The sequence below is a fragment of the Helicoverpa armigera genome, chromosome 2, assembly GCF_030705265.1.
Source record: "Helicoverpa armigera isolate CAAS_96S chromosome 2, ASM3070526v1, whole genome shotgun sequence".
NCBI lineage: Eukaryota > Metazoa > Arthropoda > Insecta > Lepidoptera > Noctuidae > Helicoverpa > Helicoverpa armigera.
In genome coordinates this window covers 7,601,017-7,628,370 of record NC_087121.1, presented here as the reverse complement: position 1 = coordinate 7,628,370, position 27,354 = coordinate 7,601,017, and the positions used below count along the sequence as shown (strand labels likewise).

The 27,354-nt window shown below is 36.0% G+C and overlaps 2 protein-coding genes across 6 annotated transcripts; one reads left to right on the top strand and one right to left on the bottom strand.

The window, feature by feature from the left end:
• Positions 1-8,793: 8,793 nt before the first annotated feature.
• Positions 8,794-22,431, top strand: LOC135118062 (keratin, type I cytoskeletal 9-like). 5 transcript variants are annotated; one of them, XM_064039017.1, is made up of 6 exons: positions 15,212-15,439; positions 17,749-17,816; positions 20,070-20,204; positions 20,300-20,914; positions 21,041-21,152; positions 21,965-22,431. In XM_064039017.1, the coding sequence occupies exons 1-6, from the start codon at positions 15,396-15,398 to the stop codon at positions 22,023-22,025; spliced, it is 1,035 nt and encodes a 344-aa protein (XP_063895087.1). In that variant the 5' UTR covers positions 15,212-15,395; the 3' UTR covers positions 22,026-22,431. The 5 variants fall into 5 exon arrangements, with proteins under 5 accessions (XP_063895083.1, XP_063895084.1, XP_063895085.1 ...); XM_064039013.1 differs by lacking the exon at positions 15,212-15,439 and adding an exon at positions 8,794-8,972 and having other exon boundaries at positions 20,300-21,152; XM_064039014.1 differs by lacking the exon at positions 15,212-15,439 and adding an exon at positions 15,081-15,205 and having other exon boundaries at positions 20,300-21,152.
• Positions 22,431-27,287, bottom strand: LOC110377694 (lysophospholipid acyltransferase 7). Its single transcript, XM_021336667.3, has 7 exons — positions 26,918-27,287; positions 26,509-26,813; positions 25,486-25,637; positions 24,887-25,098; positions 24,403-24,576; positions 24,088-24,226; positions 22,431-24,002 (listed from the first exon to the last, which is right to left on the bottom strand). The coding sequence occupies exons 1-7, from the start codon at positions 27,151-27,153 to the stop codon at positions 23,754-23,756; spliced, it is 1,467 nt and encodes a 488-aa protein (XP_021192342.3). The 5' UTR covers positions 27,154-27,287; the 3' UTR covers positions 22,431-23,753.
• Positions 27,288-27,354: the final 67 nt, after the last annotated feature.

The window sequence follows — 27,354 nt, the reverse complement described above, 5'->3', positions numbered from 1 at the left end:
TTTTCTTAGTTTTTTATACGGATGCTACTATCACTACCATTACGTCGAGTAAGCGAAGTCGTCGTTTTCAAAGCCAACTGTAGGGAGAACTCATCCATCGATAGATATTATTTCCTCTTCTACTCAGTGTAAAGACCCAGTGGCTGCGGAGTACCTACACCGTTCGTCGGAGCAAACTGAATTAGGAACGTTTTTCTCCATTTTATATCTCTCGCCCTCTAAGGAGCGACGAAGTGTTGAATTATTGGACTTACTTTATTTTATAAAACGATTTCGCCTCCAGGAGATTTCTGTTTACTTTACCACAAAACGTTTTTACTTTCCCCGTTTCATATTCTATTGATACAAATTGATAGTAAGTCGATTTCCATTCACTTTATGTACGTGTATAATATTCAAGCGAATGAGAGCGAGTTATTGGAAAGCAAATTGACAACACCTTTGATAGACTGACAGGCGTAAAGTCCCGCGATTTCTTTGATGTCGGTACCCACGAAATGAGAGGGAAGGTCGGTTTGTTTTGTATATGTAATAAAATAAGACTGTCATTATTAGATTTTATTTATTGGAACTTTTGCACGACTGTATGTTTTAATTACATTGTTACATTACATCTTGATAAATTTATTATATACCAAAATGTTCCCCAACCAGCCCGTATAAAAAGGCAGGGTAACTGGGATTTATCTGAGGCTTCTGGCCGTCACAGGTTTTAATCCATTAATGACTGTCGACACGCGACGTCACTATCGATTATAGTCTGTAACGAGATTAAAGTATTTAATACTTAAAATATAACGTGCAAAAAGTGACCCGTATCTCACAATCAAAATCGAGTAAAATATCGATAAGTCCGTCACAAGTATCGATGCAATCCGATTACTGTCGAGCTATATCGCGGCTCGCAATACGGTTCCGACGTTTTTATTATAACAATGCAATGTTATTGTTTCTTTTTCTTTATTCAGTGAGTTTTATATGTTTTATTGTATCGACTGTGTATCACGTCTCTTAGTTAGATTAAAATGCTTTATACTTACTTTCAATTCATCACTATTCACCTAAGGTTTCTTTTCTGTAAGGATACCTAACACTATCATTGTGAATCCGTTTTATTTCAGAAATAAAAAAGTACATTACCCATCTTCTAAAATAAATAGTTGCCTAGTAAATCGAGTTAAAACCAAACTATAAATATGTAGGTAAGTATATATTTATTATATCTTATCTTCCCTATCCCCACGATATTTTCCTTAAATTAATCCAAGCTTACGATTTTCGATAAACCTTCATAGCACATATTTATACAGCCTGATAAGGCAGTTTTCAAGGCGTCGAAATATAAATAGTAGGCAGTCTAGCATTTTAGTTTTCGGAGGTGTCAGTGAAGTTGATTGATTGAACTATTTTTACTCCTGAGTCCTGGTAGATAAGTACTTCATTGAGAATCTTGCAAAATTATAAAGAATGTCTGCTACTATTTTCATGTATTTACTCAATAAGAAAATCTTTTTACGCAATCAATAAAGACAGTAAGTTCTTTACTTGGAATGCCAATGAAGAAGCTCTGCAAACTATTTTTAGCTTTAAGAGCAAATATCTGAGAAAATGTGTTTATCAAACGAGGGATGAAGACGTATGAAACACAAATAGCCATGTACATTAATCCCACTCAGCTCAGCCATTCCTTTTCTTTATTAGGCAGTATTGCATAGTTTCTGCCCGGAGCGAGGGTCTAGAATGTACCAATGTATATGGCCAATACTGGTGTTTCCTTTTCATTAAGTTTCCACGCACAATATTGCAGGCTGGTCGTAAACTTTCCGAGGTGGTCGGCTAGTCTTTGTTACCCTTACGTCCATCCACCGTTGTAATGAGACTTAGGAAAAATTATACCTTTAATGAAACAGAACTCGTTTACGGGTGTTTTTCAGAAAAGAATACCCTGTGACGCACAGGAAAGATTTTTTTTTTATTTCGTGAATTATATTATATTTACTCTAATATTAAAGAATATATTGTTAACTAGCTAAATCTGCATTTTAAATTAAAATTATAATATGATTTTAAGAAACATTAAAGTTTTTCTGTCAGCGTATGATGCATAGTATTCCTGAACGTCACAAAATATAATTAATTAGAAATAAAACAAACAAGTATTAAAACGAAATCAACTTATGGTGGCATAAAGATATACTTAAAATCTTTTAAAAACAAACAAAACGATAACATAATTCTATAAGATTATTAAATAATCAGCTAAATAATTTCACTTTCGTCACTTCTTGGACACATCTCACTAGAAAAGTTGTCATTACTAATGATACCCGCTACAATTTCCAAAATCAAGCCTAGTGAGAAATTTTAGATACTAACAAAATACTATGATGCCAAAATAAACGCTATAAAATGAAAAATATATATTTTAAAACCATTTTTGTAACATCCAGAATATGGGACAGTGACTATTATGAAAATTTCGTGATGGATAAGAATAATTTGAGCAATGTCCACACTGCCGATTTCAAAACACAATCACAAAGAATATAGTATTAACTCACAAGATTTTTAGATATAAACCTTTACACACACATATATAAACAAAACCGATTAAATGTAAGCCTTTTCGTTTGATACCTACCACACGCGCGGATAGGATGCTCCCATAAATTATTTAATTGTACACTAAGCTTTACAATTCAAGATCGTTACGATTTTGTTCCGGTAGTATGTAACGTGACGCACAGGAGGTGACGTTTTCATCTCACGAGACTTTTAAAATTGAAAATAACTAATATTTATTTAAACTACCTTGTTTTTAGCCTGACTAATCTAATAATGATGAGTTGCTTATGTTATATACAGTGTTTTAGAGTTAAGAAAACAATTTATTAACCTTTTAAATACTGCCACTATCCGGAACAAAAATTTTGAGCGCCGATGACACTAACATTGTCGTCACAGTTTTAGCCTTAACTGACTTTAAAACAGCAATGGCGGAATCCTAATACGATCATAATGTTGCCAAGAAGGTAGAAAAAACACAAATTAGTAGATTTTATCTTGAGTACGATATCAAATTCACCGTGACGAAACCGGATTTTCCGGAACAATGATTTTCGTAGGACAACATTAAAATAATGATATTTCTTAAAATAACAATAAATTTATGGCATAAAAATTAAAAATACGTTTTTAGAAATACAGCGACTAAGTTCAAAAACTTAAACATACCTAAAAACGAATATTTTAGAAGTAAGATGTATTTTAAATCTCCAAGAGCGCCATGGGACACACGATATTTATACGTCCTCTTTAGGTTTATTTTAAATATAAAAATAGCTATCCACTTTCTATGCTACATATTGATTTAATTGTACATTAAAATATATACCTAAATTAATCAAAAACTCACTTTCACACGTGCCATATAAAAAAATCAAAATAAAAATGTTTGAATGTGTGGGACAGGCCGATTTTGCTAGGGTCAAGTTTTCTGAAAAACACCCTTACGCATATTTCGTGGACGCAGACGCAATTACGCCGAGAATACAATATACGAAGTTTAAGGGTGTTGTATTTTAGCGCAGTTAGTGTTTCGTCTTTAATTAGTTGCAGATAAAACACATATTTTATTGCGAGAGGATTCTTCGTCTTATTGTTTAGTTTCTGTTGCTGTTGGAGATATTTATTGCTTAGAGGATTCTGATATTGTAACGGGTGAAGTGCTGTTTAAATGCAATGAAGGTTTATTGCTTTCATGTACATAGTTTGAGAAAGTAGCAATGTATAGGTACTTAGGTATGTGGGCTACCTACTTGCAGTAGGCCTGTAAGTTTAACTAAGTTTATTTTACTAGCTAGTTTAAGGTGGGTAATTCCTAGGTTTACCTACTTTACCTAGTGCCTACGTTAGTTAATTTCAAAACTTATAGGAAGTCAAACGACAGATGTAGATCTAAACTATAGTGATTTATATTTTTGAGTGCGTGAGAGAGAGAGAGAGAGAGTGCTTTTGAGAACCAATAAGTACCTTACTTCCTAAAATGAGCTACACAGGTAAAAACGTAATTGTATTTATCTATAAACATTGATATGTGCCTGATAAATAGAAAACCAACTACGAACCCCTTAGGAAACACTGGCGCGTCGGTTATTTTCCATAAATATGTAACTATGACACTTTCCTCTTTCCAATGTATCGTTTGAAACCATACCGCAATAACAAATTGAATTGAAGAACTGCATTGGCGCATAAACGGCGATAGCTTGCTCGTACTCGTACGAGAGCAATTCTATTTGTCTTACGAGTTATAGTACGACAATGTACACTATGCGTTTGTTCTTTTTATTTTGTTTCAAATGTAAGGAGATATTGCTGTTTTGAGAATGGCCTCTCCATAAATCGTTAGAACAACAACACTGCCAAAATTATCATGTTTTACAAAAGAACTTGAGACGTAAACTCTGTTTCCAAGTTAATTTAGAAAATCTGCTCTTTTGCCCTCGATGATTAGAATGGTTCATTGAAAAAATCCCAACAGTTGTCTGGACTCAGAATTACCTAGTGCGCGGTTGATGGTCACAATACGAGAATACCTAATGTGAAATCTAAGTGTCTATTTGTTATAAGTAGGCATGTTTTGTATAAACAAGCTTTCTAGAACATTCAGTCATTCCTTCTAGAAAACCTATTCCTTTTAGCGTTACCTCGGTGATAAACACAGAAATGTCTCGATCAAACACGTAACTGCGGGACCACTCAGCATAACTCCGCAATATTGCGCTTTACACTCCATATCGCAGTTTTATTCCGCAGTTGAGCGCAATGGCAATGTTTTAACGCATTTTTATACTGAATATAGCAGAAATAACGAACCACGCGGGCGTCGAGTGAATTAAAACTAATGGAACGGTTAATTTCTCATGAGGATAAAGCTAGCGAACTCCGCCCTTCTGGTCCTGCTGCTCCCACTCCGAGATTCGCACTCGACACTTGTTTTTTATTTACTGTGAAATGTTTATGCAAACGTCACCCGTTTTTGGCGTAAATCTGTTATATTTTACATAATGTTACGACCAGAAATGTTTGTTTTTTTTTCTAGGGTCTGACGTCGATCTAAACGCTGCGCCTGTTATTGTGGTCATGACACATCCTATCTAATGCTGCATTAGTAATGCATTAGGACACCTTTTGAGATTAAACGTAAAGTCATTTACTAAGACAAAGATAAGCCTAACACGTCATCTCATTAAAATTCATCATACTAACCTAATGCTGGATAAGTCTACCATAGCATCAAATCTTTAATAGGTCATGAGCACGCCTCATAAAATGTAATCGTTTTTCTTACATAAGGAAAATATGCAATAATGGAAGTATTTACGACTCAGAGATATTAATATAAATATAAGATCCGTTCAAATATCGACAATAACCTTTCCTTACAATGCAATATCATCTAATACATTTGAAGAGTTAAGGAAATCTCATTTACTCAACGTTTTAATATTACTTACACGTATCCACCCTTATTTGATATCGTTTATTGTATCAAAAAAACATCCATATTTGTCTCCGGAAAAGACACAAGGATATTTTTCTAATAAAGTCCTTAATCGGACTCTTAAGATGTAGATAGACAAAGCCTATAATGAATGGGTCTGCCATCGGTCTCTGTAATTATAGAAACTAAACAACAAAGGTGACTATGTAGGTATGTAGTTACAGACATTGGATTAGCAGACCTCAATTTTGTGAATTTAGTTGAAAACTATTGTTTGTGGATCTGATATTGCCTACAGAAGCAAGTCCTTCATCAAAAGATTCTTTATCAATTATACTATAAATGCTGTTTACAAAAATAAAGTCTTCTTGCCGTTGACACTATACAAATGTCAGAAAACAGACTGTTAAGCTTTACAAATTATTGTCATCATACTTCTGTCTTTGTGAGGCGGGTAATAGAGAAAAATACGCTGACGGCACGAACGGGCCGCCGAGCGTGAGTCAGCAATAAATAACGTGTGTGATGATGAATGGAACTTGCCAACAGATAATAAAAATAATTACGCACATAACACCCTTTACATCTACCCTTTATAGCTTTTCTTGACGCGGGAAGAAGGCAAAGGTATCACTAAATCAACCTTAATGTTACCTATCTGCGCTACTATTTGAGGAAAGGGATAGGAACTATATGATAGAAACTGTTTTATCTGTTCATAATATTGCTAAAGAACACAGATAGTTACACGTTTTTCTCCCAAGGGGTAGATTAGCATAAAAATGAAGTGGCTATAACACTGCCAATATAAAATATCTTGCATGTAAAAAAGGACCAGGCAGCTTCATGTTTAATAATAATGACATAGAATAACACTGTGCTTGCTAAAGGGCACAGTGTTGACTAAATTTTGTATGATAATAAAATGAATGTTTTGAAAGTTGGGAATATACTTAAGTAAACTGGTCTATCCGATTTTTACATGCACTGTCGCGGCTGCAAGGACAATATCTTATATGATGACCTCGAATAGATAGGATGAATTTATACCTACTCCTAAGATTTTCCCACAGAAAATCGAATAAAACATTTAATGCTACGATAAAGTATTGAAAGTACCTAATGCATATTGCATTCTATCGTTAGTAGTACTTAGCGTCTGTGAGTAGGAAGCCAAAATTGCAAATAGGTATTTACAAATAATAAGGTCAACATTGTCCATAAACAACCGCCAACTTTCAGACCAATACTAGGTACTTACCTACAGTAAATCGGAACCCAATAAAAGCACATCACTGATGTTCTACGTTCAAAATAAATACACATCGGGCCCACCGCAGTGCACCATCTCCAGGTTACGCGAATTTAAATTCTACGCTTCACTTGACACAAAACAGAAGTTCGCTACACCGTCTAACTTGTTTACCCACTCAAAGGAAGCAAGAGTTGAGAGCTGTTCGAGTTTTCTTAAGCCCGTACACTTTTCTCCCTGAAAAAGTCAGTTAAACGGAATTCGGAACACAAATTGTGAGTACGTTCTTAATACTCAGGTTCTTAACGTATTTTTTTTTATTAAAAAATATTTTTTAAGAAAAGCTACGGTGTTTCTTGAGTTACTAAAGTAGGTACCTCCTTTTGATTATAAGACCTACCCACGTACGAGTAGTTTTTTTCCATTAGGCACAGATAACTATAATATTTAGGTACGTATTTACACGCTTATTATAATAAATTAAATCACAGCTCGCCCCTCTACTCTTTATAATAACTTAGCAACGTATTTTGATACCGACCATTTACTTTCATCATAAAATAAAGTAGGTAGCAACCAAAGCGGTCTCGCCGTAACTTTCTGTTAAAATATCCCAGCAACAAAAATATTGTATATCTTGTAAGTTTTCTATTACACTGGAATATCTTCAGCAAGCAGTTATCATAGTTGGGCGGAAGACGTGTGCAGAATATTGCCTTAGTTTCAGGATTATGTTTGCTCGACTGTGGCTTATGAAAACGCCATATTAATATGGTAAAACAAATTTGTGCCGTTTAATTGGTTTTGAGGGTTTATTAATTTAAGGCAACGTTGTTTAGATGCAGTGAATTAAATTTCTATTTTGGGGTAAAATAAACATCGGTCTTATTCATTCTGTGCAATTGTGTTGAAATATTTAAGTACCTTTGATAGGTTAGTACAAATTAAGCAGTTAGAAATAAAAGATAAAACTACTCCAATATTTTGCTGTTGGCTTCAGAAAAAAAATGCCAACTAGGTAGCTCATTAGTTAAGTGTGTCTCAATACAAACCAGCCTATTGGCTGGTTTGTATTGAGACACATTCAGACAAGATCCCGTAAAGTTAGTCGTTATGCTCTTTTTCCTTTTTCTTGTTAGTAGACAACTCTGTCCAGCAAGACTCGACGAACATAAGTAAGTAAATCTTCTTGAAACTTACATACAAGTAGGTACAATCTCCTTACAAAGATGAACTTTGGTTAAGCATACAACTTACCCTTGCAACTTCATCAGTCCAGCTGAACATGTCCCCCTTTGCTTACCTACATCAGCTGCAAGCTGTTTGCCAATCTTTGATAGTTACGGACACAACTTAGTCCTTAGGGAATACCTATATTTATTGAGCAAATATTAGGTACTGTCTCAAATACTGGAAAGCTGGTGAATGTTAACTAATATAGGCCTGCAAGATTCCAATTTGACAAATAATTAGGTTCTTATGGACATTAATAAACAGGCCTCTCCTCTAGAGTAACCTATACAAAGTTAATAAACATCAACATAAAATTCCCACCACATCTCATCTTATTTTCCCGCCAACATCTTGAAATATTTACATTCCTAGTTACGTTCGAAAACTAGCAGATATTTAAATAAACAACGCCCTTTATGTAGTGTGATACATAGGTAAATGAAATATTAATTACTTTACTATTATTCATAACCTAAACATTTCAATTAAATGATGAACATTCAAAAGATCCCACGTAATCAGATATTTTTCATTTACACGTTGGATTACTGTTCATATCATTGACGGTTTCGGAACGTTGCCATAGCAAATGTCACTGTCATACTGTCTTGTCATACATGTCATTTCATTTCTCTTATGCGTTCCATTTCAAACTTGCCATTTTAAACATAACTTTATTTTTCTATCTCTGTTTATTACGGCAAAACTTCTTATTCGCTGTTTCTTATTCATATTAATTATGCGTAAAATACCAAAATAATAATGACGTTACCGTGATGGATGAAATCAAAGTTGTTTCATTTTTAATAGCGAATTCGATTTCACGATTATAAACGTCAAGTAATAATATTGACCTTGTTCGCGGAACACAGTGGACTGGTTTGTGTTGTGTTGTAAAAACAGATTCGGAGTTAGTTATTATTAGTCTGTAAAATATACAATCGCGGAAGACTTGATTGTCTGTCGGGTTTTCAGCAAAAGGTAAGTTTTATTGCATTTACTTTAGCAAAAATAATTGGAATGTGTCTTTTTTATTGAAATAATAAATAATTCCGCTGTTCACGGATGTAAAAATGGAGCTTTATTTCGCGGAATAGATGACGTAAATGAATCAGTGCCTACACGGAATCTGTTTAGTTATTTATCACAATTAGGAATGTATGACCTTAAAACATTGAAAGCCTTAAAGCCAGGTGTCCGTGACCAGGTAAATGACTCAATTTATTGTTAAAAACTATTAGTAATGCTCATCACAAAGACATGTTTATTGTAACTTGATAATAATTTGTATTGAACAGTTATAGACATCAAAATAAAATGTATTGGTGGTACACAAATTCGTACAATAGTTCTAGGTGCCAAATTAAATCACAAAAAAACATAATAGCAATAGGTATGCGGTCAACTAAAATAACTAGCAGGAAAATCTTAGCAAAAACTTTGATGATAAAAACAAAATGTTGATTCTTTTTATCTTAGAGATTTACCCATTAACGTGAGCCAAAGAATTCTTTGTAATCTGAATAAATGTGTACGTAACGTAAACAAGTTTTACTACATATTTTATTTTAAGTCTCATCTCTCAAGCTTCTTTGCTATTGTATAGATTTGTATATTTCTTGCTATCTAAGACTAACAAGGAAGTCCGTGCACAATCTCGTAGTACATTTTCAATTGATTCATCCTGTCATTACATATTTCTATACTAACAAGACGAGTATCTTATATACATAAGGTACATAGGTATAGTACTATAGGTAAGGTTCACATGTTCTAACACTAGCATTTGTTGTGATTATGTATGATTGCCATGTGTTATGATCGTAACGCAACACATGTTCGAACACATGTTCGTCTTGTCTCCTGTTTTTTATATTACTTTGAAATTATTATTTCTTGTTTTATGTATTGAAATATATAAATAACTAACGCAATAACATGCATTATTAAATAACGCACATAGAATTCATGTATTTTAATTTTTTGGTGTAAAAGTTGTCTCTGTCCTGTTGTAATATAAAACTTACAGTCACTTTGGAATTCGTACATCATAACTCAATTAGAATTCTCTAGCATAACTTATATGTTATTCTATTGATTTTCCCCATAACAGACCAAAACTGTGTTTCCCAGTTAAACATTTAGTAATTTTATTATTGCTTAGAGTTACTGTTTAACTAATTAATTTAGTTTCTGTTTCCTCATTTGATTCCACTTTGTAATATTTTAATTTAACTCATAAATTAATTAATGCGAAAACAAATGATTCATGACTTTATTTATCCTGTTCTATGGAAATAGCTGTGACATTGCTTACTTGTAATTAATTAGTAAATAGGTTTTTGTAAATCATGCTTTCCTGTTGACCATCCATGGAAGAGGTAAACTGTCAAGTAGGTATGTATGTTACATAGGTACATACAGTATGTATTATGACTATGTGAATTATGAAATGTCCCAAAAATAGTAATTGCTGTATGGCATGAAATTGTAAAGGCCAGGTCAAGTAATTACACTAAGTAATGTGGGTGTAAGCGCCTGATTTTTGTCACTAAATAGATACCACTGTAATAAATGAAACATTCAAGCCATAGGTGCGACGAGGATTTTGATGGTCTCGTGGGTAATTACCAGCCATTTGAATGAACAGATTTAAATCGCTAAGTTGCGCTTACCGCAGTCGGTTTATGGATGGGTGAACATTTTCTTAATGTAGTGAGATCCTTCGATACTCTGAGAGGACATAGACCTGTTTGTCGCCTGAACTCTCCCTGATTGTGACAGGCACTAGTCCATAAGTCTGCATATTATGCCCTGCCTAACTAGGCAGAGAACAGAGAGAGGAACTCCTCTGTATTCTAGGTAAGCGAGTATTTAGGTTTCAGGCAAACAAATCGTACCTACCTATCCATTTATGTACTTTGAAATGGCAACTGGTTGAACATTAATTAAGTTAATAGTACCTATAAATAAATTCTTCAAAAGCTGGCGTTGATAAAAAAGTACGTAAGTACGTGTAGTTTTGTAAAAACTACGATTGAATTGCATATCTAATAGACAGAAATTTCTATTAACGGAATTAAATTTCATTCCGCAGTAGAATTCAATCTACTTAAAAGAAATCAATATTCTTAATAGATGGAAGACACGAAATATTGCGTATTTCTCCGAGTGCGGCTTGGTCAGACAGGAGGATAATGCTTTGAATAAACAGCTACTTAAATTCTCAGTTGGACATCCCGCTTATGGTAACTCAGAGATAAAGTTTTATAGTAGGTACCTATCTTAAAACCTAAACTATTTCTATTGAGGCTGCAACGTTTAAACCAAAGGGTGTGCAATAATCTGAAAATATGTATCATATTATGATATATTGCGGGCCATAAAAACGTCTAGTTTGTGTGAGGGAACACTTCCTCTGTAGTCTACTAGTCCGGGGGCTGCACACGCTCGCCGGTATAATTATGGCGTTATGCCAACGTCAGCTTGCTAATATCAGCGCAGAGTCGAATGGATATAAGTCACGTTTTACCAAAATGTTCAGAATCCAGCGCAATATTCTACAATAGCTGGAAACGATAGCTGTGGGACAATTGCGGAAGTTTATACTTTATAGCGACAACGTTACTGTGTAGCGATTGCTTAGCTAATATCATTTTTACTTGGAATTGGTACTTAGGTAGTGCTTAAGTTCGCGCGTAGCAGTAGGAAATCCTCTAAGTGCCACGCGTTATGTTTGTTAAACAAACTGCGTGCTATATTATTGCGGGTCAATCGATTATTGTGCTGCTTTAAGATAGGCATGAACTATTTTACACGCTATTTATCGCAAGTAGGTGGACACATAATATGTATGTATGTAGGTACCTATGTATTTAGATTGACCGTTAAGCCAACCACAGTGCAGAAAAAGGAGCTCCCTGTCACACGCACTTTGGAGCTTAGTCGCAGTAGCTTTATCGCAGTTATCTTGTTCTTACATAACAGATCAAGTCCATATGTAGTAGTTGTCCTTTACGTTAAGGACTAAAGCCAGAGGTCAATCAGACAGATTACAAAAATTCGCGCGTGTTCATGAAGTACACTAAATAAAAATTTACTGGGATGTCCTCGTTTCGCTGAATGTCAATGGCCGTCGTTTTACCCAGAATATTCTACTAAAGTGACCTTCTCACGAACTCTTATCAATTAGTTTTGTCATAAATAGATCCAAAATAAGCAATAAATATTTATTTTAAAACTTCGGTAAAATTGGTACCTTCATCTTCATTATAACCTCCTGATCACGGCCACTGCAGGAAAAGGATCATTCGATTCATGTTACGATAAGGTTGTAGCAATTTTGGATGCTTAATAGGTACATATGGAGAGACCTAATGGGCAATTATTTCAAGCGTAGTGGGCGACTGGCGATGGCAAAATACGTCACATATGTTTAGCACAACATGTTAACTGATTCGAAAAGATTGTAGCAGACAGAAACTAATGTGCCCTAAGTGGAACAATGGCGCTTTATCACAGTTAGAATGACCCGTCTCAAGGACATTTGCATCATCAGACTTCTTCATACAACCGGTTTTTTCTCACGCTTACGGAAAAACACGATAGCCACTAGGGCTTTCAAATACCGGATTTTTTCAATTCCGGTATCAATGCCGGTATTAAAAATTTCAATACCGTGATCACGTGATCACGGTATTGTCGGTCATGCTAATATTGCAATATTCCAGATAGCTCCTTTATGCGTCTTCGAAGTGCTTTTGCAAGATTTTGACTTAAGTCATTGCTTGCAAGCTTGACTAGATGGTCAAGCTTGCAAGCACACTTCGTCAACATAAATTTTAGATCAATATCCGCTTTTAGTAAATTGGCATCCCGTTTTCAAATTTTTAATATTGTCAAATCGAATTCGTCTAATTTGAAATCGGGGTTTAATTTTAGATCGAATAAAACTTTTAAAACAATCCTTTAGTTTAAAAAGCGTCCAATCATAGCCCCGACACTATGACTAAAAATGAGATTGACTTCATCATGACGAACAAGAAGCACATAGTCAGAGACGTCTCCGTGATCAACAGGTTTAATACCGGGAGCGATCACCGACTTGTCCGAGGCTCTCTGAATATCAACTTCAAGGCCGAACGTTTTCGTCTGATGAAGGCTTGGCTCCGACCAACACTGCTCCAAACCATTTCAGGATCTGAAACTTTCCAGTCAAATTTGCCGCCGTGGAAACCACAACAGACGTTGGAAACGACACCAGAACCACGAATATGTGGTTCAGATCCTCAGGGAGGAAGGGTCGATATTCTGTAACAAGCAGCGTAAGGGCAAGAAATCAAAGCTTTCGGAAGAGACATTGGGGCTTATGAAGAAACGACGTGAAAACCCGCCTGTCACTTCGTCAGCTAAGCGGGCTCTAAACCAAGAGATCAACAAGCACGTACGACGCGACCTCCGGTGCTCCAATACTCTTGACATTGAAAGAGCAATTGAGCTGAATCGGGGGTCAAAGGTGTTCGTACAATCTCTTGGAAGAAGCCACTTGACGAAGCTGACCACAACAAGTGGAGAAGTCATTTCTTCGGTGCCGGCAGTCCTTTCGGAAGTGGAAAACTTCTATGGCCGGTTATACGCATCGCATGCATCTCGACCTGATCCCGGAAATGAGGATTCTAGAGCTACTGGGGGAGCTCCAGAAGCTTTTTAACGCCGTCCTGTTTGAAGGGAGAACTCCAGAGGCGTGGAGTAGGAGTTTGTTGTCGTCCTGTTCTTCAAAAAGGGAGACAAAACCCTGCTGAAGAACTATCGACTCATTTCCCTCCTAAGCCACGTATATAAGCTGTTATACGTATATAAGAGAGATCACGAACCGACTTGCGCGAATACTCGACTAATTCCAACCACCGGAGCAGGCTGGGTTTCGGAGCGGATACGGCACCATATACCACATCCACATAGTGCGGCAGATTATACAGAAGACAGGAAGAGTATAATCAGCCCCTGTGTCTAGCATTTGTGGACTATGAGAAGGCCTTTGACTCGATTGATATATGGTCTGTTCTGTCTGGAGTCCCTGTAGCGTTGCCAAGTAGATTGGCGGAAAAAGGCTCGGAGGATGACGATGACATCTTACGAGTACGTAGTTATTTATCTTATTTAATACAACTTCCTGCTACTTATTACAACAAACCACAATAATTAAAATTATAAAAAGATTGTAATACCGTAATCACGGTATTGGCTCGTCAATACCGGTATTGAAAAAAGACCAAAATATATCCGTGATCACGGTATTACGGGATCCCGTAATACCGGTATTGAAAGCCCTAATAGCCACTGAGGAGCAAAATATATTCAATAGTAATTAAAACAGATGCGGAATAATTACTTCAATTAGACATTGTGCCGCTCATCTCTGTATGAGAAGAGGCCTGTGCCTACAGCGGAAAAATAAAAAAGCCTGATAATGTTGAAATTGTCAGGTACGTAACTAATTTTTTTATTTTTTATTAGGCTAGTGTCTGAGATTGACGAAGATCCAATCTTACGAATATTATTTGGGCAGGCTTGCAACAAGGGAAAAAATACAATCTGTTCTATCGATCATCATAGAGTAAAAACCCGGTGGAAGTCTTTAACCGGAAGGCATGTACCTACCTATTTCGGAAAGTTGGTGTAGGATGTAGATTTGTGTACATAAAATGTACCTATTATGTAAAAGCTAATGGTGCCGACACCCATAAAAATAGAGCGTTTATGGGTGATAAGTGAATTATGCTTGTCCCTCAATATCCTCGATCTACATTTGGCTGCATTCCAACCTCTATCATCTCACAACTTCATTCGAATGTTTTCTACTAATTCGCACTTTTCTAAATACGATTTTCTGGGTGCTGTGGTGTTTGATTAATGGGCGGTTAGCCAAGTCGATAATTTGAGAAAAGCGTTTCTCAGTGTTTTTTTCTAAAGCTTAAAATAATCCCCAGTTTTAATATCAATATTTACAAAAGTTGTAAAAACCATCTTATGACTTGTACGTTTTTAGCAATAAATACATATGATCTCATTTACAAATTACCCCGTCTTATCAGCTTCTTAGCGTAATGAAAAGTAAACAGCTTTGTTTCTCAGTAGCGGTTTGACTTCTGTTATCACTGGACCGTTTTGTGCGCAATATTTTTACAACTTCAATCGGACTACGTGTGAGTGCAGTGAGTTTCAGATTTTCTATTGTAACCATTTAATCTCGACGGCCACAGTGCTGAAAGCTTTAAATTCGGACTGCGAGTAGAAATCGATGTGTCGGATATAAGCTTAAGTTGGCGGGAACGAGAATCTGCTCAAACTGCACGTGATACCACCTCAGGAGCATTTTTATCTGACGTCGCTGTCGCCGCAAGCATGAAGTGTGAGCACACCGGAGATTTCCGCCGATATAAATCCCGGTACGCGACACCCTTACTTTACACCCGTCGCATCTCCAGTGCAATCCGTGAATTTGTGGAGTGGAAGCTGCCGGTGGCGCATCGCGTGTAGAATTTGAACGCGCCAAATCTTGCTACCGACTACGTCGAACTCTGGACGGGAACCGTCACGTACTCCTGTCTACGTATTCACGGGTTTGACACCGCCAGTGACGTCACGTTTTCCTTGTTTCTGTCTTGGTAGACTCTGATTCGGTTATTTCCTTATTCTTCCAATTTACCGTATCCTATTTGACTTTCATATTTTATGAATTTGATTAGGTACTTATGTGACAAAAATAAACTAGGTTCTGGTTCCCAACTGAAAGGTAACTTTCGGGGACGATTTTTTATGATGATCTTGAAGGATTAGAAAGTTGTTAAATAGACAATAGTTAGTAAGAGGGACGGTAGTGGACGGCTGAAACGCGGAGGTGACAGGCGGGCCGTTAACATGGCCGTTACAGGCTCAAGTGATATATGAGCTGCGAAGTGGCTTGGTGCCGCTGTCACTTCGCGTTCCGCCGCCGCTTCGCACTGGCAAAAAGATAAAAAGGATTCCGAAATACGATTCACAAGTGGGCTGCCGGAAATGGGCAGAAAGTTACTGAGCACGGCTTTATGTCGGGCAATATATCTCTCGTATCGCTATCCAATTTCTGCTCTATGGCATGTAATATCCCGCTAGGGATCCTTTAATTTGAAACTCCTTTTAATCAACACCATTCATTCTAACCCCGGTTTAGGGGGTCTTTAAAAGCCGTAAGGTTTTTCCTCTTGGTGTACTTATTACTATGTATTATGTTGGTTAGGAAAACCGTGTAGAGAAATTGATATTCATAGACGTGGAGCAGTCGTATTTATCTGTATATAGTTTTGGGATAATATACATATCAACATTTTTATTCGTATTAAAAAAATGAGCTTTCCTATCAAACTGATCAGAAAGCTGACTCAAATAGATTTTTCCGATAGTTTATTCAAGCTGTACTTTCAGTGGATAAACTGAAGTTTAAGTTGCGTGACTGGCCCGGCCGCCGACCTCTAACCTTGATTGACCTACGACATTGAGGCGCACCCTATAGATCCATCCCTATCAATTCACCCAAGGATTTATTTCTACCGCAAGCTCTTTTAGTGAGGGAAATATTTCCGATGTTTTAATGGCCCTGTTATAGTTGAAGGACTATAGGAAAACAGTCGACTTTCCTTTTAAAGTGCCATTAAGTAGAGGGAAAAGTAAACGGAGAGCCATTTTCTTGTTCAGGTATCCTGTAGAGCCTTTTCACATTGCCAATGGAAATAATGGTGTCAATGCATCATCAAGATGTATTGATAAATATTTTGCAAATTCTAATTTGTATTCCTATAAGGTATTTTTTTGTTAATATGAGGATTTCAATGTCAATAATAATTATTCCTAGTGAACAGGATGAAGAAAGAACGGTCTGTGGTTTCCTGCTTTGTCTGATCTGTCAAAAGCTATCTTAAATCGTTCAAATAAAGCTGTATCTACTTAAATTCTTGAAACTGTGGCTAAATTCATAAAGCTGTACCTAAAACCTTTGCCCAATGCCATAAGTACTTGCATAGTGTAGTAATATGGTTTGGGTCTTTGCACGTTTAAGATGACTACAAAACTCTGCTAGATAGTAACTCCTAGATATACCGTAATACAAAACATTCTGGCGAAACACTCGTTTCTCACCGCTTCTTTAAATTATATCATCCAGCTAAATGCGCTCCAAAATGTTTGTACACGTGCAAAAGCAATTCAAACTCAATTTGCGCAACGTACGCCATTGGTGAACTATGTAGTCCTGAAAGGAATTAAATATTCTAAGTCGATCTACAAAGTACACAAGCGCGGCGCTGCCGCTAACTGGATCCGCCGCTCCTCCTGTTTTCAATAAAGAGAAACAACTTGTGTCATATCCGCAAAACGTTTACTTACATAGTGGAGCGCAGTAGTTGGTAACGAGGTTATACGAAACAGTTTCGGGTGAAATTGCTCGGGGAATGTAGCTAGGTGTCATAAAGTTTCAGCAAAGCTGTCGGACAGACGTGTGCAGCGTTGAAATACACGTGTCGAAGCTATTTCATCTTGCTTACACTTCAACTTTGTCATAGAGTCCCGCCACACTGGTACTAAGTGCTCAACTAATGAAGTGTTACGCTTCCCAAGTTCCAATATGCTTTGGAAAGTGGTGGCGCCACCTTCTACTTATCAGTTTTCCTTACATATGTATGTATGTGATATGTGGATGTATGAACCTATGTTTTCTTTTCAGGTGCATCATGGATTGGAAGACGGTGTTCTGCGTCTTCACCTTAGTCTACTGTGCTAATGGCTTCTCAAGTAAGAGCTTATTTATCTATTGAGTTTTTTATGTTAATTTATATCTAAAGACACGATCATTTCTTAAAACCCAATTAAACTTAACAACATTTTGATACACATCTACAACTAGATCGTATAGCCTTTATATTAATATTTCCTGTCATTATAGCTCATGCGTACAGTACATTCGACCTTCAGCCTTCACGCCTCGCCTATGTAGGCGAGATACCACTCGGTGTCACATATTATATCTTATTTTTAAACGATCCTCGTCTCAGTATCTCGGATATTTGACAGCCGAGCAGTTTTTCTGAGAGCACGTACGCACAACTCTCGAATTGCTAAGCTATGGCTCGATTCCATTACCTAATGTTGGCGTAAACCGCGCATCAGGCTCCCGCAGCTACAAAACAATGAGTTATGATCTTACTCTGATGCCCTTTTTATTTGTTGCATATAAAGTACTCGAATATTTTATTTCGGGGAAAAATACATTTACTCCTTAACACAGTACATTTTTCGTAACATTCTTACGCTTTTATATTTAGGGTAAAAGTAACCATTACGTAAATAAACAAGCTATAAAACATACCCTGAAATAAAAACAAGGTTTTGCAACATTTCTTACAGTTATAAAATCATCTGAAAGTCACTTAACTTACATTTCAAGTTTCCAATGTTTAATAGTATAGATAAATTCTTTATTTTCAGCAAAAATACACATTTTTGCCAAGAATCCTGACGGTGCTAAATTGCTTAACTCGTAAAAGTATTGTAATAACAATATTGTAGTGAAATATTAAGACGTAAAGTGCAGAGCAGTCGGTTTACAACCAACGTTAAACTTCATCATTATTTCCAAGCCAGACCCGGCTTTATTATCTACACGCGGGTTTCGTTTCACAAAGAATATGATATGGATCTAGAAAGACTAGAACTTCCGCTTTTGCAATCCGCTTTAAGACAACTGCAGTTGTCCCGTTTTCAAGTGATTAAAGTTGAGTCTGGGAATTCAGAGAAGTTGCAAGTCAGGATCGAAAAGTTTGAAAGTAGTTTCTAATAACATGTAAGTCATTTGTAGAAACTCGGAGCTTTTCCAGATGTTTCCAACATGAAAATGATTTTACAATTCGATCACACAAGAATGGACTTATACATGTGTTAAGATTTTTTTTTTTCGTAATATCGAACAAACTACCTGTAATACAAAACGTATTACGATAAAGCACATAAAACCTACGTAGTGGAAAACAATTCGATGCCAAAGTTTTTTGGTTCGGTAGGCTTTTATTACGTGTGATATTGACTCTCGAAGACGACGGCGAGTCCAATCTAAGTATATAATCTTGTATATGCAAATGATCCCTATTCCCTTACAACCGAATTCTTTACCCGGTCACGCCTTTGGGTTATAAAAGGGCGAAATTCTCGTAGACACAGCGGAATAAAATATATTCATACGGTATTATATGGAGGTTTTTTTACACGTTTTACCTGTCTAAATCCCTTTATTATTCCATTAGATAGCATGAAACGATTGCAATCTTGCGTGCTCTTTACGTTATACGTATTTTTAATGTAAATAAGCACTATTTTAAAAAATCGCAGAGACATCTTTCTTTTGCCTCAGCAAATATTTTAGTCTAACCCTCAATAAATTAAACTGTATGGTATAGAACAAATAGGAATTGTAAATGATGCATGAATTAGTAATCAACCGCGACGGACGAGCATTCTGAACACATACGTAACATTAAGTCTTCGCTTCGTCACCTGTAACCATATGCCATGCCTTAGGTACGCTTCGTTTCCTGAAATTGGACTAAACGCGACCGTTGACCGAAGGCAATGAATCATAAAACTAGGTACATTATAATACTTAGCAAGAAGTTGAAAGATTTTACCACAAGGCTCTGTTGGTTTGCTTTGCCCTTATGTTAAGACTTTTTATCGATTCGTATAATTTGTTACGCATACCATTCGATAGATTTTATTGGTAACTAGCTTTTGCCCGCGGCTTCGCTCCCGTCAACTGACTTCTCTACTTTACCCTATTTTTTTTTTCATAAGAACCTTCTCCTGACAATAACAAACACAACAAAAAAAGAATTAGAAAAATTGGTCCAGGCGTTGTTGAGTTATGCGCTTACCAACACATTTTGCGATTCATTTTTATATTATAGATTACCTAAGTACATGTACATAAAAACTTCCACATAGCATAATGTAACTTTGGGCATACTTTAAACATAAAATGTGTTAACTTTCTAGAATACGGGCGAACCTGCAAAGACATAGGATGCCTCAACAGCGAAGTATGCGTGTTGGCCGAAGACCAGTGCTCGTACGGCCAAACTAGCAACTGTGGCACATACCCAACCTGCAAGAAGAAGTCTCAAGTTGAAGGTTATTACAATGACGTAATTTATTAACAAAAAAACATAAATATTATTTATTTGTAAACATTTTTTTGTATTTCTATAAAATTATTACTTTTTCAGGAAGCCACTCGGAGCCGGCCAAGCCAGCTGTTCCTAAACCCCAAACTCCTTTAAGGGACTTTGACGGAGCGCCCAACTACAAGCCTCCAGCACCTCCCTCCAGTGATACGTCCAGCGGTGGCAATTCACCTTACGGAGGCAGTTCGCCCTACGGCGGAAACTCACACACAGGAGGCAATTCGCCTTACGGAGGAGGCTCGCCCTACGGCGGTAGCTCGCCTTATGGTGGTAGCTCGCCTTATGGCGGGAGCTCACCCTATGGTGGTAATTCACCATACGGAGGTAGTTCCCCCTACGGCGGAGGAAGCAACACCGGAGGAGGGTCGCCTTACGGTGGCAGCTCACCATATGGCGGAAGCTCGCCTTACGGTGGAAACTCCCCCTACGGTGGATCCTCAAATACTGGTGGCCACAACCCATATGGAGGTAATTCTCCTTACGGAGGCTCGCACTCGACTAGCACCGGAGGGTTCGGAAGCGGCGGTGGCAGCGGCAGCCCTATCGACAGTATTTTGAACACGCTTAATAAATACGCAAATGGCGGTGGCGGTAGCAGCTCGGGCAGCGCAGGCAGCTCCGGCGCAGGACTGTCCAACATATTCGGAAACCTGCTTGGTAATTTATCCAAGAGCGGTGGAGGCTTAAACAACTTGTTCAACACTAGGCCTATTATGGAAAATCCGAATTACTCCTCGTACAGTTCCAATTCGAGGAGCTCTAACCCCCAATCTTACCCATCAGGATCCCAACCGACGTATCAGCAACCAAATCAGAACAGGAATTACGGACAGTCTTATGCCCAGCATAACGGAGCGACCACACGCAAGCCCGTCCACTATGGATGGAACGTTAGGTAAATTACTTTCCAAGTAATTGTAGAGAGCTAGAGCGGCGCCTATGGTTATTTTTTTTTCTTTCAAGCGTTGCTTTGTGGTTCTTTGCACTTTAGTGTCGATACTTTTTTAAGCTTTGCTGTAACTAACTAATTCACTTCGCTAGGTTTTCCACGCTGCACATGCACATTTATTTTCTCTTAATTTACTGCAGCCTATAACATTTTTTCTTGCGGAAAAGGCGGTTAATTAAAAATTAATCAAAAAATTATACAATTAATTCTTATCCAGGACTAATGCTTATTTTATGATTATAAATAAATATAAGTGATAATATGTAATTTTAAAGAAATAATCTCACAATAAGTAGGTATACGTAATTGAGGTGGAGGCTTAATCTCTTATGATTGACAGGCCAGCAAGAGAGTCTTCAAGATAACCTGTAAACTAAACTATGCATGAAATAAATCGGTGATGTATTCTAACTGTCATTTTGAGGCTATAATATTGTTATTGACTTGAGAATGTATGCACTTTTTTTATTTTGCCGTTTGATCTGTTTTTTTTTTTTTTAATAAGTAGCTGTTTTATGAATATAATACTCATATGTATAGTTAATTCCGGCTAATTTTGTAGAGAAAGATAAGTCATATTAATTTTGTTGTAATTTCCAGTTTGTAATTTTACACATGTATTGTAATTTGGCGCTATTTCCTGTAATTTTGTAGTGGGAAATTGCTTGACAGACCTTTCTTTACTGAAACGAGCCTTTTTAGTGATCACAAACAAACAGTGCCATTGCTAATATAGTCATATTTAATTTTCATTTCAGCGTCACAGTGGTCTTGACGTACCTGATTCAACAATATATCCAGAGTGTAATTCGTAATTAACATATTTTTTTTATATTTTTATTTTTAAGTATGTAATATTTTTTTAAGTAAAACTGAGGTGCGTTATTGTTATTAACATTTTATTGTTGTTAAGCTTTAAAGTGAACGTTAAACAGTGCCTTTTGTTCCTTGCTGTCCTTTTGACTGCCACAACCATAAATTAGCAAGCCATTAAAAAACTCATGAGTGCTATAGTTATATACTACCATATGTATCTATGTAATACGTATTGGTGCTTATGTGCAACTCCGGCTTTGAATAAATCGAAGATTAATAAAACAATCACGTTCTGTGGTGGTCATAAGGTTAAAAGTGATTGTGATACCTTTTATGTAAACGCTGTAATACATAAGTGAAAAGAATAAATAAAAGTAATATTTACGAAAAATCACTATTTATTCAGTCATTCAATGTCTTCAATTGCACAACAGTAATAATTGCATACCTACATTTATAATTCTTATTAAATTAAAATGTTAAAAATTGTTATAAAACACAACTATGTATTTTTCCATGATAATGTATGTATTTATGTAATGGATACAAAAATATTAATATATGTATGTTGATTAAAATGCTGTTGAAGTAGATACCATTTTACTCTTTTCTCATCCTCATTATTAGAGAGCTACGTAAAAAAGTCATTTAAAGCCTAAGTACTGGATTTTTGGAAGATACTGTTAGTCATTTTATAACCCTGGACCTGAACTTTGTCTGATTGCTTGACGCAATATTAATAGGTAAATGCGAAAATGGAATCGTGAGTAGCGCTATACACTACTCGAATATAAAACTGGCGGATAACTTTCAGAAACAAGTTATGACCGGGATGATCAAAATCTTGTTGGAAAAAAAAAGCTCGCCAACAAGCAGGCGGTCCAGCGCGGTGAGTATGGCCAATCGTCTTTTGTCAGTAATGGACGAGTTTCGGCTGAGACGATGAAGAGAATTGCACACAATATTTATAAAATAAAAACATAAAAAAATTTCAGAAGGAACGGAAAACAGTTCGTACGTTAGTATCACCACAAGCATTCATAGTAGGTATACATTTGTTGTTCGTCAAACAAATAATGGAATGGATAAATACATCATTAAAACAATATCGCGTGACGAATGTCTTGATTCTACATTAGTCATTTACGTGTTTTTATTATGAATCAAACACGATTACGAATATTTCTTGATAACACATACAAGACCTTATTACTGGGAATGACAAAGTTTTATTGCAATTGCAATGTCTATACTTTAAATTATACAAAGAAAACAATCACCAATATATTGCTAATATTAACAATTTTGATATAAATAAAAACTTCATAAATAAACTAACACCAAGCACTTTTATATAACTAATAAATTCTGTTAACATATAGCCCCATTTTGCTAAAAGTAACGTTCAATATTTTATAATATTGAAACCCCCAAATAGAAAAATATAAATCTAGTTAGGTATTTTAACGAGCGTGACAACACCGAAAACAAATATTTCGGCTAAATACGTACAGTTCTACGTAATAATTAAGTGCACTGCATTTAAAAAAATCGGTTATACATTATAGATTACTCTGTTAATCTCAAAATGCAAATCGGGATTTGTTCCTAAAAATATACATCTCAGATTGTACATTTCTTTGTCTACAATAAATAAAAAAAAACTATTTCTAAAATAATATAACACTTAAATCCGAATTGAGCTAACCATGATCTGAGATTACTACGTAATTAATTGCTTACAATTTCTTCTTTGTTTTCGTCTCCATCGGTTTTTACTTTACTGGGTCGCTTACTCCTTAGCTGATTTAAAACTAAGCCCAGTATGAGGAAAGCTAGCCATACGCCGTACCAATAGTGGTAGACTGACGAATAGTAGATCCAAATACGATCGAATGTAAGTAGAAGGAATGCAGCAGCTTGATATGATTCGGAATGAGATCGCAGGAACCACATAATGAAGCCAATGATTTTCTTTTTCTGAAAATGAAACAAATATTTCATATGATTTTTGTAAGTAAACAGAATACTTTTTTCATTTCCTTATTCTCAAACAGTCCTTTACCTGTCCTGTGGCATCCTTGTAATAGAGCTTGTAGTAAATATCTTCGGCCATCAAATAGAACGGACAGAAGTATATACAGAAGAAGTAACCAGCGTGGAAGCCGTGCCAGATTACTGACACAAATAGTGCTGCATGAATCCTGGAATAAAAAAAATATGTTTATTGACCATTTAGTTAAGCATTATATCTATTTTGCTCCAAAGATTTAAGCAAGCTTTTGCCTAGTTATCATTATGTGTATACAACTATGCCTCTAAATCTAATTATGAAAAGCCATACAAATCTTCGAAAGGCACATTTTCACAAAAAACTTACTTCAAAGGCTTTATGGGGAATCTTTTGTAGACAACCATAGCAACCCAGTACTGCACAGCTTTGTTCCAGACTTTCATAGAATCGCGTAAAGTGACAACAGTCTCACAGCCCCATACTTCCATGGACTCCACTGTGTTAAAATCGTATTGAGTAGTCTTTGCTTCTTCCTCTGACCTGATGATGAGATACATAATCTTAAGTGATTGATACAATAAAATCGGGAAGTCGGTAAGGAGTCTGAATAGAATAAAGACAACATTTTTGGTTGTTTGTTTGTACCCTACAGGCTCCGAAAGCAATGAACCAATATGAAAAACTTTCTTTCTCAGTTAGGAAGCTGTATTACTCCAGAATAATATAGACTATATTTTGTCTTGTTTGAGTACGGGAATACGTTCCACCGAGAGGCGGGAGAAATCGCGGAATAGCACCAAGTAACTAGTAAGTTAAAGAGTAAAAGAAGTTAATTGAAACCCATCCTTACATTTGTTTTAACTTCAAATACCCCACAGTGGGTCCATGTCCTGTCCTGTTTCTACCCTGTACTGGGTATGCGCCCAGACCTGCTGAAGTGCACACACTCTCAGCTAATGTCATTCCAGAGTATATGCGTTGGCGGAACGCCGCGAATAACGCCCATGGGTACAGCATTCGATATACAAAGTTCCTGTTGTTATGGTCCTCTGATAATACATACTGGAAAATAAATATCAGGCACATGAGAAAGTACATTATATCACTCCTATAAACAGATACAAGAAGGGAAAATAAAGAGGTTCTCTATATGGAATCATGGGATGTTAGACTGATATAACACGAAAGTGCATTTCAAGACTTACATATATGTATTAATAAACGTGATCACATTTTTAGTGGATTAATTGTAAATCCATTCAGTTAAACAAGTAGCTTGCTTGATGTAACATTTAATTAAATGTTGGTTAATAGATTTCTTGATTAACATTTAGGATGTCAATTCAAAAATCAACCAATGCATGAAAGTGCAGCATCAGAGGAAATTATTTAATAAGTTTGTACTTTATAAAACCATACGTACACTGTGATTGTTATTAACATGCTTACCTCTAAGGGCCAAATATTAGAAAAAGCCAAATACAGTGAAATATACAGTGGAACCATTCTCAATGTGTTGATGGTGAAACCAAAACAGTCAACATACTTGCTGTAAGGCAGATGGAAGTAGTCATCAAATGTCCGGTATCTGTAGTATGGACCTGGAATTTACGAGATGGTTGTTATTTATAGTTTATAGTATTAACTCAAATTAAAAAGAAGGTGAATGTTGTGATGTATAAGGAAGTTGAGGAGATGGCGCTAGATAGGCGTAAGTGGAAGGAGCTGCAACGACAAGAGCTGGGCTCTTAAATTGAAGAAGAGTATTAACTCTATATTTTGAACTGACTAGTTTGAGTATGATATCAAGATTTCATACAATGAGTTAGTCATAGTTTCAAATTTCAATGTTTTCAGGTTTCACTAATCAAATAAAATAAACTTTTTTTGCAACCCCAGCATCAACATGCTATCAGGTCACTTATAAATGTTAGTTTCAAATTGTTTGCAAAATTTTAATTCCCTTATGCATACTTATAGAACCATTACAGATTCTAAATAGTTTTAAAATATGTGTATAATTGCTAACGTAGGTAAATTACCTACTGAACATTTTACAAAGTTAAGCATGAAGCAATAGGGGCAAAGGTCACCAAGACTGGGGCAGTACTATCAAAGAAAATAGCATAGATTGTAAGGCTGCCCACTGATTGGTTTACATAAATACAATAGTAAGATATACATACAATAGTTATTATCTGACCTACAACTACTTCTAATCCAATTAGTGTTGGGTACAGTGAAACAAAAATTTTAAAATTATCTTTGGCCTTCTTTGAGCTTCATAAATAAATAAAGAATATTATGGGTGTGATACAATGCAGAGCTGTATCTATTTGGATACAAGAATCAGTGTTACATTATTATTGTATACTTGTTTTTCTTAATTGTAGAAGACCTGAATTAAAAATTAAACAAAAAATTCTTACCAAAATTAATCAAAGAAGAGGTATTATAATAGAATAGTATTACCTGTAAGCAGTCCAATGTAGTTGAATGAATAATGAAACAAGTCTTCAGTACTAGGATTTATAATTTCAAGAAAGTCATCATCTTTTGTTTTTACTTCTTTCTGTTCTTTATTGTCATCCTTTTTAGCTTTGCCCACAGCCAGCCAGGAGCCATTCATTTCAAATGCCACCCCCACCACTCGAAGAACTATGATCATTTCAATAAGATTGGTTTGTCCTGATGAAAGTGGGAGACCAAACTTATCAGCCAGTCGAAAGAAGAACAGATATCCAAACATTAAGAAGAAAGCCACTATGTGACAGTACCTGAAAAGTTTAAGTGAAAGTCAGCTTATATGTGATTTAAAACATTAAAATTTAAATGAAATGAAAGAATCAATAACTAAAAATCTGCATTTAGGAAGACTTACCTCACTGTGGCCACTTTTATAGCGACTATTCCCAAAACAGCAGACAAAATAGGATGGATAGCGCTGTATCCCGAAACTATTAATATGAGCACAAGGCCCACTATGGTACCAACCCATTTCTTTGCCTGAACTGTCTTCAGGGCCCGGTATCGAGGCCCTATCCCTACACTAAATAGGAGCAGTGATAAATATATAATATCGTTCCTATTTTTGGTAAGGAATGACAACATATTCATGATGTTGATAAATCAAGTAGAATATAGCCTTACGAGGTTGGATATTTGCACAAAGATAGTAAAATAAAAAAGTCGGACGATTATTGAAACGAACAAAATAACTACAATAATGACCACAGTCCACAATTCAACAACAATTTTGACTTTGACAATCAGTCAGTGTCACTGTGGACTGTCATGATGATTTTTTATGACAATGGT

What these genes read in the sequence shown, in the direction of transcription:
- LOC110377694 (XM_021336667.3), bottom strand. Translation starts at nt 27,153, where the DNA reads ATGAATATGTTGTCATTCCTTACCAAAAATAGGAACGATATTATATAT. An exon ending in ATAAAAGTGGCCACAGTGAG is followed by an intron (nt 26,814 to 26,917) that starts GTAAGTCTTCCT and finishes TAAACTTTTCAG; the next exon opens with GTACTGTCACATAGTGGCTT. An exon ending in ACAAGGATGCCACAGGACAG is followed by an intron (nt 24,003 to 24,087) that starts GTAAAGGACTGT and finishes TTTCATTTTCAG; the next exon opens with AAAAAGAAAATCATTGGCTT.
- LOC135118062 (XM_064039012.1), top strand. Translation starts at nt 15,396, where the DNA reads ATGAAGTGTGAGCACACCGGAGATTTCCGCCGATATAAATCCCG. An exon ending in TTCCGCCGATATAAATCCCG is followed by an intron (nt 15,440 to 17,748) that starts GTACGCGACACC and finishes TTTTCTTTTCAG; the next exon opens with GTGCATCATGGATTGGAAGA. An exon ending in GAAGAAGTCTCAAGTTGAAG is followed by an intron (nt 20,205 to 20,299) that starts GTTATTACAATG and finishes TTACTTTTTCAG; the next exon opens with GAAGCCACTCGGAGCCGGCC.